This window comes from Eleutherodactylus coqui, chromosome 1, assembly GCF_035609145.1.
Source record: "Eleutherodactylus coqui strain aEleCoq1 chromosome 1, aEleCoq1.hap1, whole genome shotgun sequence".
Taxonomy (NCBI): Eukaryota; Metazoa; Chordata; class Amphibia; order Anura; family Eleutherodactylidae; genus Eleutherodactylus; species Eleutherodactylus coqui.
In genome coordinates this window covers 494,768,748-494,781,306 of record NC_089837.1, presented here as the reverse complement: position 1 = coordinate 494,781,306, position 12,559 = coordinate 494,768,748, and the positions used below count along the sequence as shown (strand labels likewise).

The 12,559-nt window shown below is 48.2% G+C and overlaps 1 protein-coding gene across 2 annotated transcripts in view; it reads right to left on the bottom strand.

Annotated features, from left to right (window-relative positions):
* The window catches only part of CWC15 (CWC15 spliceosome associated protein homolog), a 32,041-nt gene that overhangs the window by 13,949 nt on the left and 5,533 nt on the right, over window positions 1-12,559 (bottom strand). For both annotated transcript variants that reach the window (XM_066586760.1, XM_066586766.1), the window contains exons 4-5: window positions 10,111-10,193; window positions 4,718-4,828 (exon numbers count right to left, since the gene is read on the bottom strand). In XM_066586760.1, coding sequence (XP_066442857.1) covers window positions 4,718-4,828; window positions 10,111-10,193 — 194 coding nt within the window. The remainder of the gene's footprint in view (window positions 1-4,717; window positions 4,829-10,110; window positions 10,194-12,559) is intronic.

Here is a 12,559-nt window from a genome sequence, read left to right as displayed (position 1 = left end):
TTATCGAGAAGAGAACATATAAGCGCAATTGTTAAAAGGTTCAAAGGGAATAAAAGTCATTTCTAAAACATTTCAGAACTTTTCGAAATCTCTGCAGGGGGTCAGTGATTGCCATCATGGAGCCCAGGTTTAGGCTGAGGTCACGGGATGGAATTTCAGAGGAATTCTCGGCCACACCGAATAACCGCGAGAATTCCGCAGGAAAAGCGCAGTTTCAAAACCCGCGGGTTTTGTAGCGGTTTCGCCATCAGCATTCCGCCGTGGCTTTCTCTCCCCGCTGTGAGTATACGGCTATACTCAGATGAGGAGGTCATTGCACAGTGGATCCACAGAACAAAATCGGCACCATTTATTTGGTGGGGGCTCTCATGCAAATTTTGGGAGTGAAATTCCCCCACACGTTTGAATCTGCACAATAAAGCCATTGCTATAATGGACATGCTGCGGATCCAAAATGCGCACCACAGATCGATCTCTGCAGCCTGTGGAGTGTGAAATTTTCATCCGCTTTGCAGTTCCTGTAAATGTCCGGACGCAGAACATGGCGGTCTTAATGCCAACAGTATAGGATTTGATAGGGAAGCATGAAATAAACGCGAAATGCCAAAAGTCCCACCGCCATTACGCTAAAGTTGTGTATATTATAGAGTGCAAACTTTTCCGCAGGTGGTCACATTACAATATGCCAACTTACTAAAGGTTTGGTTTACGGGGGCACAACCTCGTACTGGCGGTACTCCTGAATGAGTAGGTTTAGATGCTTCCAGGTCTTTAATGGTGGCTGGCCACATCCCAGAGTAATTGGTGGCAGTCCCAGCAGCAGTTCCATGACCTGTCATTTATGATATAGGTAGCCCAGGGGCGTACGCCCAGCGCCCAACACCGTTCTGTGCGCCCCCACAACCGCTTTATCACAGACCTGTTTGTCTGTATGTGGCTGCACATATATAATTGCCATGATCATATAGAAACGAGTCCTGTGCCAATCGAGCACTGTGGGGTTATAGCTCTGATCCCCATATATTGGCAGAATGGGAGTCTCCTGCCCAATATAGGGCACTCCGGATAGGTGCAGATGAGGTGGAGACATGGTCACACGTCAGAGCTGCCCTCTCCATTATAGTTTATGGGAGAAGTGAAACATTCGGTAATTCACAAGCTACAATGGAGAGCGCCACAAGATGGGGAAAGTCTCCCGGAAGTGGAGCAGCTATCAGACATTTATGGCATATTATATTGATGTGTCGTAAATGTCCCAAATGGTAACATCCCTTTAACTTTCATTGTGGCCCTCGGAATTGATCATGGGTAGGTTTACACGAGGCGGAAATGCTGCATTATGTCCGCAGCAAAGTCCGCATGCAAAAAGTCAAAATCCACACCTTTTGAGCGAATTTTGACTCTCAGCTAATTTCAGAAGATACACTGCTCACCTCCAAAGTCTTCAGCTATCAGTGAACCTACACCTGATACCCAGCGGCCTCTAGCGAGTGCAGCGCCGCTCGCTGGTCAGATGACAGTCGTCGATGTGGAATTTGCAGTGGAATTTCCGCAGCAGTTCCGCCCCATGTAACATAACAGTAAAACCACTTACCCAATATTGTGTAGGTCACCCGTACACAAAAAAAAAAAAAAAAAAAAAAAAAAAAGGTGACCTGTCGAAGAAGACTCCACAAGACCCCTAAATGTGTCCAGCAGTAACAAGCAGGTTGTCCTACAGTAGCTCTTCTGTGGGATTGGATCAGATGGACTAACCTTAAAGCGGTTCTACCAGAATTAACATTTGTCACCTACCCATACAAGTCTGATCTCAAGAACAGGGGCCCGGCCCGTTTGGTAGGTACTAACCACTGCACCCGAGAACATCCCATAAGCTGCCCGTTTTGGAGATGCTCAGACCCAGTCTACCACCCAACACAATTTGGCCCTTGTTGCTCGAACCCTTATTTTATGCTTGTCCATTTTTCCTGTTTCCAATATGTTAACCTCAAGAACTTCAATTTGCACCTAATGCATCCCATCCGCTGACCGACACTAGTGTCACCAGATAATCAATGACATGCATGGTTTTAGTGGTACAACTAATTGTATAGAACAGTTATTAAGTTAGATTAAACACTGCCATCTGGTGGAGAAAAAAAATAAATCAGCACAAGAAAAATGCTATTTGGTATATACTGTACATTGGATTGGAAGAATTTCCCAGCGTATGAAGTGAAGATATGGCACAAGTGTGATGGGAACATAGTGGGAGATTTATCATATGAGCAGTTTTGCTGCAACTATTCGTTGTGACTAGCGGTTCGGTTTATGCCCAAGATGCACCTAATTCTTCAAAATGTTACACAGAGCATGTTAAGTTACCGTATGTGCAAATATCTTCTTACGTGTGTCGACAACTGATCATAAGAATGTGAAGCACTGAACGATGAGTACCCGAGGACTGCAGAATTCTGAACAAGTCTAAATGGACTACCTGAGTGCGAACGAGCTGGCGATGACGTCATCAGCTCTTTCCGTCGGGTAAACGAGAACCATGAGATTCTGAGCCTATGTAAAAGGGCCATTACACAGCAGCCCTGGACACAATGAGTGACGATACCATATAGTCCTCCGGAGTGCCAGTCTTTATTTGCAGTAACACTCTAGCGGATAAGGCAGGGTAAAAAAAATTGCAGGGTATAGCACCAACTTATTCCGCAGCGCTTCCAAGTAATTTATTTATTACCCCCCCACCAAGCTGGGAACTCATTTTACCGATCTCGGAAGGATGGAAGGCTGAGTCAACCTTGAGCCAGCTACCTGAACCATGCGGGGATTGAACCGCAACTTCAGGTTGTGAGTCACAGCTTAGGACTGCATTTCTGCTGCCTTAACACTCTGTGCTACATGAGAAGACTTTCTGTACTTCTGACCTCTTATGTCACCAGTACACTGAAACGCATTAGTTTTCCCAGTACGTGTGTTGTACTGTAATGAGCAACATACCTTTGGTGATTTGGACCGGTCTGGTTTTCAGCTCTTATCAGCCAATTTATGGTCACAAGTAGAGATGAGCGAGTATACTCCCTAAGGCACATTACTCGAGCGAGCAGTGCCTTAGCCGAGTATCTCCCCGCTCATCTCTAAAGATTCGGGGGCCAACGGGGGGCGGGGAGATCTCTCTCTCCCCCTCTCCCCCCCGCAACTCACCTGTCACCCGCGCCGGCCCCCGAATCTTTAGAGACGAGCGGGGAGATACTCGGCTAAGGCACTACTCGCTCGAGTAATGTTCCTTAGCGAGTATACTCGCTCATCTCTAGTCGCTGCAAAGATTTACTGTCATGGTTATAAGTTAGCTTAGAAGGTGCAGGAGAGGAGAGAGCAGAGGGGAGCTAAGTCGTCAGTCCAGCCTCACTGATGGATCTACTGAGACTTAGGGCTCTCTTAGACTGGCCGACTTATCGTTTCAATAAGCAAATGACGTCACTGTTAACTCATACAGCCTGTTAAGACAAATACATTGTTGGCTCGTTCAGTCCTTCGCATTTGCGGTATAAGTGACGGAACGAGCGCTGGTTAAACCAAACGGTAAGTCAACGAGCCGATGATGGATTTTATGCCTGTAGAAAATGGATGAGCGAAGAGCGAACACTTCTTATCACACATCCGTATGCGTTTTTTTTACACTCAGCTGATCACGGCTAAACGTCATAAGAATGAAGAATAACCACAATCAAGTCCCGAGCTTTAACCACATTTTCTTGTCCATTCACACAGGCGGCTGTGGCATATCAGTGAAAAAAAATATGGTGGAAATTCCTCAGTTGGTAGAAATCCTTGGAATGACCACTAATGGTTAAATAGAGCCGGCTGTATTCTCTTCCTGGCGTTGGATGCAGCTAAACTCCCTTCGCCTCCCTTTTTTACCAGCTACCGTAGAAGTCTATGGAAGCTTCCAGTGCATCTCAGTTAAAGATAGGGCAAGATCTATCCTTCCATGGGCGTATAAAATCGGACGCTGATGTGCCATTTTTGCCAGCGCAATTTTTTTTACGCGCCCAAAAATCGCTCATCTGAATGAATACATTGGAATCCAATGCTTCAGATGGTCGCGATTTTTGGACGCAGCTAAAATACCCGCGGTCGTGTGAACAAACCCTTTCGGAATGCCTTGCCCATTGTTTTCAACAGGTCTGGATAAAACATCGCACTCCATGCAATGTGGCGATTCCCATTGAAAACAATGCGAACACTTGGGGATCGCTACTTCTCACACAAGTGATGGGAGGCGGTTATGCCACAAACATGCCTGGCATCCGCGGAGACAGCACACGTTCCCGAGCGCCATATCTGGCTGAGTTTCACAACCCCATATCGCGCTCGCCCGCTTGATAATAGCCTGAAGGAGTTTACCAGGTTCTATAAATGTGTGACTAGTTACAAATACTGAAGAATCATCACTACAATGGGCCATGACTAAGCTGAGCCCAGAAGGGTTGTCATAGTCCCCTCACCCATAACACCAAGTGTACTCAGTTAGGCAAGAGTAACCAGTCATGCTGTAGCCAAGAGCCTGAAATTTCGCAGCGGCGGCTGGAAGGGATTACACCCGCCCAATAGCCACTTTCTACATGCCGGCTTCTGCAAGGCCTTCATCTTAGGACACCATATTCTTTTTGTTTTAAAATTGCCCAGAAACAGCCAAGAATCTCCCCAGCTCCTCTGTCCATCTTACCTTGCGGGCCTGCTCCTCTGCCCGTTCCTTCTTGATCTTCTCTAATTCTGCCAGCAGGGCGGCGGTGTCATCATCGCTGTCTTCATCTGAATCGTCATCATCTTCATCTTCCTAAGGAAAAAAGCCAACAACAAACTTCAAGATCCGCCAAGCTAATCTCCATACAAGACAGTGCCTGGGGTCTTCCAGAGACCATCGCATCAGGCTCGTGCTGCCCGCTCACATCCCCCCTCCCTCTATCCCTGGGGGTCTCCCTACTTCTCTGTAATGATTGGATGCAGGTCCTCTTAAAATGGAATAAACTTGAATATTACTGTCACAATGTATACCATCGCCCTCCAGGAAAGCCATAAGGATGTCTGCTTGCCTCACCCTGCTGTGTGTTAACCCCTTAATGCCCACACCCCTTTAGGGTTAACAACTAGTTACATTTTTTCGTCATTGCTTTGACACACTTCATCAGCCATAACTTTTATGTTTTTTCATGAATGCGGTTGCGTGAGACCTCCTCGTTTAACGCAGGTGCAATTAAATACTTTTTCATCAGCGTTTGAGGGTTCATACAAGTTACTGGGTCATTTATTTTTGAGTCAGTAACGCTATATTTTCTCCTTAGAGAGAGAGAATCTAGCAGGTGAGTGAGTGAGGAGACTTATAAGGCCATTCATGCTCCTCTGAGTACTATGCAAATAAGGGGGATGAAACAATACCTCTGCAGCGCCACCTATTGGAAGGCAGCATTCCTGCAACTTAATGTTAGACTTAAAGGAGATGTCTCGAGGAAGCAGTTAATTTTTTTTTTTGCCCAGTCCCCCCCATTAAACACACATTACTAAGCCCCCCTGTAAATGACATTTCTAGCTGGTTCGTACTTACCGTTCCAGCGTTTCAGCAAGTTATAAAAGTTTCCTCAAGATGGCCGCCGGCTCTTTCCCAGTCGCTCGCTGCAGCCCGACGTGCGCGCTCCCGAGACGCCGCCAGCTGTGTTTCCATGGCAACCGGACGCATCGCAGCCGCCGACCAGACGCCCCGCAGCCGCCGACCAGACAGCAGGTAACCGGCGCTAGCCCCCGGCTCCCCAGCGCTAGTTCCCCCGGCGCAGCGACAGCCCCCCCCATCGCAGCGACAGCCCCCCCGGCCTAGCGCTAGCTCCCCCGGCCTAGCGACAGCCCCCCCGGCCTAGCGACAGCCCCCCCCATCGCAGCGACAGCCCCCCCCGGCCTAGCGCTAGCTCCCCCGGCCTAGCGACAGCCCCCCCGGCCTAGCGACAGCCCCCCCCCGGCGCAGCCCGGCGCAGCGGCAGCCCCCCCCCGACCCATCACTTACCTGGGAGGCTTCTCGGGGCTGCTGGGCTGGGCTGGTCTTCTCCGCTGGGCAGCTCCAGTTTCTGCACCTTCCTCTAACAGAGGATGGTGCAGAATGGCCGCTTCAGCGCGCTCCCGAGCAGTGACAGCTCGTCTGCGCATGCGTAGAAGAGCTGTAGCGGGGAGCACACTGAAGCGGCTCGTGCTGAATGGAGAAGACCGGACTGCGCAAGCGCGTCTAAAAAAGCAAGCTGCCAGCGAATTTAGACGGAACCATGGAGACGAGGACGCTAGCAACGGAGCAGGTAAGTGGAATAACTTCTGTATGGCTCATATTTAATGCACAATGTACATTACAAAGTGCATTAATATGGCCATACGGAAGTGTATAACCCCACTTGGTTTCGCGAGACCACCCCTTTAATTCTGAAGCACAGACAGACAAAAAAAAAAAGTGATTTTCAGCATTTTCGTTGTTCATGTTTCAAACTGAATGACCTCAAATAATTCTTCAGGTTTTTATGGTCATGCGCTCACTTAGAAGTGTCAGTATTCCACTTTTATGTTGTGTATTCGCAAGAAAACTTATTTATACCATATAAGGCCCCCTGTACACAGCAGTGACTTCGCCGGCGGTAAACTGACGGTGAATCGTGTCGGCCGACACTTTCCATGGCTATGGAAAGCGCCGGCCCCTGTCCACAAGTGGAGAATCATTGCCATTCTCCGCTCGCGGCGGGCAATTCGCAGCATGCTGCGAATTGCCCCGATTCTCCACGGCCAGCCTATCAGATAGGGCTGACTGGTGGAGATTCGGCGACGGCTCCTGCTCCCAGGCGGCGATCTGCCGCGGGACTTCGCAACGCCCGTGGACACCCGACCTAAGTGTGCGAGGCGGCTTTCACATCTACGCTGGGGATTCCGCTTTTCTGCTCCATTCATTCGCTCAAACTAGTTCGATAATAGCGGTCCCATGTTTAGCCGCCCATAGGCCAGTGTCATTTCGCATTAATGTGTGCATTTGCGAAGTGGGCGTTACGCATTTTCGCATGCATGTGCACGTTTTACTGTCCTCACAAAAAAACATGCAACCACGCACCCATTAACTGAAATGGGCAATGAAGTTAATTAGTTCAATAGGTGCTATTTTTGTGCACAAATGGGCAGGAAAATAGAGCAAACCCATTGAAATCAATGAGCACTCTTCACTGCGTAATGAGCGTGCAAAACGCTGGTAATTTCTAGGTCGGCATGGTTGACTGCACAGGTCACCCAGTAACCCAACCAAAAGAAGAAGTCCCCTCTGATTATGGCACAGTCACTCTTGGCCATGGTGATTAACAGAGTTAAAAGGCCGGGATCAGAGGGTCCTCCGATCCTGGCTGTTGGAGCAGGAGCTAAGCAGTCATTAAACAGCTAAGCACCCAAGCCAGGTCATCATGGAACAGCCATGCAAGGCTCCTTGCTGTGCAGGGAACATCATTCTGAGGATCAGGGGGATCTTGGCAGTCAAACCCTCGTCCAGCAGTGATGTTAATAACGCCGCCGTAAAAATACCTTTGCCAAGGACTGATGAAGATCAACTAAATCTGTAGCTCTAATTATCCTACGTAGCAGAAGGAGGAAAAGCGTAATGCCTCAGACAGAGAACGGCGGCTTCACACTTAGGCTCGGGGTTCTGCTTCCCCATTCTGTTCGGGGAGCAGTAAATTGGAATCCCCATGGGCAAATTGCTCCAAACAGTGCTGAATGGACCCCATTGGCGATAATCGGGTCGGTTCGGTTTCTGATCAGGGACGATCATCGCTCAAAATTCGTTCAAACAAATGACATTGAGCAATAATAGTCTCGTGTTAAAAGCAAAAAAAAAAAAAGTTTACTATTCATTGACTTCTCATTATCGCTGACATTCAGTATAACAAACACCGCTGGATTGTGGGATTCTCATTGCCTGTAAACGCTCCCTGCTTCACATAGAAGGTGAAGGGTGGAACGAGAAGCCAGCAATCCAGCGGTGATCTCTGCCCGTCTTAGCGGTGAGGTCACGTTGTGTGTCGTGTAGACCAGGGGTCCCCAACTCCAGTTCTCAGGGACCGCCAACAGGTCATATTTTCAGGATTTCCTCAGTATTGCACAGGTGATACAATTATTGTCGGTGCCTCAGATATTGCCACAGATGTTCTTACCATAGGATATCCTGAAAACATGACCTGTTGGTGGTCCCTGAGGACTGGAGTTGGGGACCCCTGGTGTAAACGACCGTCGTCCGGTCTAAATGGGACTTTACAAATGACTCATGACCTCAAGTGGCATCTGAACTCACTAAAGAACCTTGATTCGTAATGCTAAATATTCAAATGCCAACAAAGGAACCCTATGAGGTCGCCAGGAATTAGATGCCTTTATTTTATCTGTGAACATGTAAATGTGTGGGCCACATGATCTATAAAAACCTCACAGGTGCAGTGGTTTAGACAGGATTTAATGGCGATGAGGCAGCTCTTGTATATGTCTCTCATTTAAGTCTATTGGGGACACGGTAAAAAGTTGGGCGCTACTTGTGTAAGGGGGAACGGGGACAATGTATCAAGTTACTTGTTGGTTTTATTATATTGAATGATGTTTTAGTTTAAGGTAGCAGCTACATTTCTGGAGGCAGTAGTGCGATCCTACAAAAGCGGTGGATGGGGCCAAGAACGGGCGGCCAGGGAGGGGTTATATAATTGACAGTTTAGCTATGTGTTGGATGGCACCGCAAAAAAAGAGAGCGCCGAAAAAGTAGTAAAGCAGCCTGGAGAGAAAGTATAGGCCAACGTGTGGCATGTGCAGCGCAGGAGAATGGACACTTCGCTGTGGAGCTCGGGACAACAAGGTGGTAAGACAGACTACCTCCGTGACGTCATGTGCCGCTAACAAGAATTGTTACCATTTCCTTCAACCTGAAGTTGCTGCTTTCCAGCATTCCATTTGATAATAAAGTTTTGAGTAAAGCAAGATGTGACCGACTCTCGTTCTCTACCACCACTCAGTTTACTACCCTGACATCTACGTTCCAGGAATTCCCCCCAAATGTTTCCATGAGCGCTCTCTTCATACCGAAGGTCAGCCCCATTGTTGCAGACCCGGACACAACCAACCTCCAGGCCGACCATCCAACCACCCGTTGCACTTGCTCGGCTCCTTCCACAACTTCCATCTGCTGTGGCTATGCCATAAATGCTTCTAAGGGTTGTACAAGAACTGGTCACCTTCAATGCAGTCTGTGAGAAACCAGTCCTAGAATGCAACTAACTACCACCGAGTCTGGAAGTCCTTTATCTTACTCATCTCAGAGGCTGGAATCCTCCTGCGTTCCGCAATCCTCCATGTTGGTGCATCCTTGGATAATCAAGCGAGCTGGACTTTTCCTTTGCATGCACCCATTCTAGGAGCTGTATGGATGGCGGCCATGATTTCTCAATTCCTGTACACCCTCCTTTAAAGGGGACTCTCTATCCCATCTGATAATTTCATCAGCTATCAACAGGACAGGTGATAAATGTGTGATAACTGCTGAGTACGACATAATTACTACAAGCGCCCCATTCCTCCTGGCTGCACGGACCATTCATGGGACTGACGGAAACAGCTGAGAGCGCAGCAGAGACAGATTACTTTGCATTCTTCATTTTTGTCATTATTCCCCAGCTCTGACAATTTCCATTGCCCATTTTCTGTCTTCCAAGATGACCGCCACACTTCAATCACCCGATGAATTCTGAGCACTTGTAGTACAGCCGTAGTCTAAGACTCTGCTCCGATTGGCCAACAGTGTTCACATGAACAGCATTAGCCAATCAGAGCAGTGTGAAGTGTCTGAGACCTCTGTTGTATGTGTGCACCGGGTAGTGACAGCTGCAGGGACCAACGCCTTGGAAGACAGGCTATGTAAATTGGTGGCTCCGGGGGACAGAAGCACAGAGAAAGACTGCCAGGTAAAATTACTAATCCCTCCGGGTCCCAGGACAATATTTGTCCCAGGACTGGAGGTTGGTTGAAGTCACCATGAAGCCAAAGCCTAAACATAAAGGGAAGAAGAGAAATACATACGTCCGTTAGTGGATCATCTGCATCTAGATTGGCTGCTGGAATCTGATCTAGACGAGGTTTCTTGGACACAGACGATGTGTGTTCTGGAGGGAAAGAAAAAGGAAATGGAGTTTAATGACAAATTACGGCAACTGAAGTGATTTAGGACCATTTATTGTAATAACTGGATGACACCAATAAAACACTGTGACTTATAAACCCAGAGAGACTCCAGTAGAAAACCTAGTCAACACATATAAAGAGAGATTCCCAGCTCGGCCAATCATAGCAGGGCAGGCAGTGCCCCTCTAAGCGGTGGCCAGGGGTACGCAAGTAGCTGATCGCGCTGTGCTACACCGTTCCTCTAACTCACATTCACTTCTATGGGCGAAACAGAATAGGACAGCCTGCTCAGCCGCTACTGTAACCCCAACACCTTCATCAACCAAGCCAGGGGTGGCAGAGCGGAGTTCTTGAGATAGGTGCAGGAAGTGTTTAGCTGCTGGTTAAAGGGATTGTACCAACATAGGATAGGTGATAAAAGTCTGATCAGTGGGCTCTCCGTGGTAAAACAAGCGCCTGGCTATATCTAGTTGTTCTATTGAAAATGCATGGAGAATTCAATCATCTGCTCACTGTGGAGGGTGCGGTGAGGAGGAGAGGGGAACGTGGAAACCTCGTGCTCAGGAACAGTGAGGGTCTTGGTGATGAGACCCTCACCGATCAGACGTCTAGCAGCTATTCTAGAGCTACGACTCATTACAACACACAGCTCTGATAACTAATGTAATGAGCCATAGGTGGGATTCACACGGGACACGATTGCTGCGGAATTACTGTGCAGACCCTCCGCACGGAAATCCTGCGGCATTGACAGTAGCAGCAAAGTGGAGGAGATTTTGAAAATCTCATCCACAAGCTGCGGAAATAACCAGCACAAAACCCGTGCAGAATTCCGCGACATGTCAATTTTATCGCCGTTTCCGCTGCAGAGTTCACCTCTTCTCAATGAAGGACGCGGTGAAATCCGCCCAGAAATACACGATAAAACCCGCACTAAACGGGGCGAGCTTGGAGGCAGGCTTTCCACTGCAAATCAGCCCCCCTGTGGATCCAGCCATATACCTGCGTGTCCATCACATGTCCAGAACAGATTGTCAACCGCTGGAAGAACATAACGAAGGGTCATACTCCCCGCCGCCAAGCCGTGGTGCACAGATACACAAAGTATGTCACCAACTGAACTTTTACTGCTCATTTACATTGGAGCACGTATAATGCAATGCTGCTCAGCCGCCCATATCAACGACTACTACATCACATAAGGAATGGGGTCTGGGGTGTGCCAGAATCAGGATGGTGTGCTGTGTACAAAAGATGAGCCAGGAGGGGTGTGGTGTGTCTCCTTAAGGAAAGCACTCAAAAAGTGTGTGGAGACACCTAGGGGATGAGTGGGTCAAGGGATGATATAGTCTCTGCCCAAGGAGAGCACCCAAAAGGGGTGTGGGGAGACCTAGAAGGTGAGTGAGGAGACTTATAAGGCCATGCTAGCTCATCTGGGTAATTTATGCAAATAAGGAAGCTGGAGAATACCTCTGCAGTGCCACCTATTGGATGGCAGGATTCCTTTACATCAATGTGACTTTCTAACAAGTCTTATCAATGATTAGGAATGGGAGGCCAGAGAACCATATACACCCACATTATAGGCCTCTCACGAGCCAAGCCAGAAACCTACTGCACACTGATGAGGGGCAAACACCCCGAAACAGCTGTGTGTATATGGTTCTCTGGCATTCTATTCCCAATCATTAAGACTTGTTAGAAAGTCACATTGATGTGAAGGAATCTGCCATCCAATAGGTGGCGCTGCAGAGGTTTTTTTTATTGAATGATAAATATCCCATAGAGTATATGAGTGGAAGGCTTAGCATACATCATAATTTTTTCAAGCTAAGGCAGAATTACACAGGTACATTGTTTACAACCGACATATGGGTACAATACATTAGTGCGTCAGACTACGGTGTCCATAGAACTGGCTAGTTGGCACCCACATTACCGACCAGCCCTAGATACAGCTCTAGTCAATAAACTTTGTAGCACATCCCGTGTGGCAGTTGTGTCCATCAAGCTCCGTCACACACTCCCCCCCCCCCCCACCTTATGGAATTTTCCCGCGCATTTTCTATTTTTATAAACTACCATGTTCCCCTGAAAATAAGACACTGTCTTATATTAATTATTGACCCAAAAGAGGCACAGTGTCTTATTTATATGGGATGCTTATACTCCCCTGGTCCGCAGCGTGCCTCGCGATGGCCTCCGGCGGCGCTGTGGCAAGCTGCAGTGTCCTCCGCACTGACATATCAGTTGCTTTCTGGTAAACAGGACTTTGAATACTCCGCCTCCGGCAAACTGAGCGCTGTGATTGAATCGCGCCCCACCCAAACACAGCCGATGCTCGATG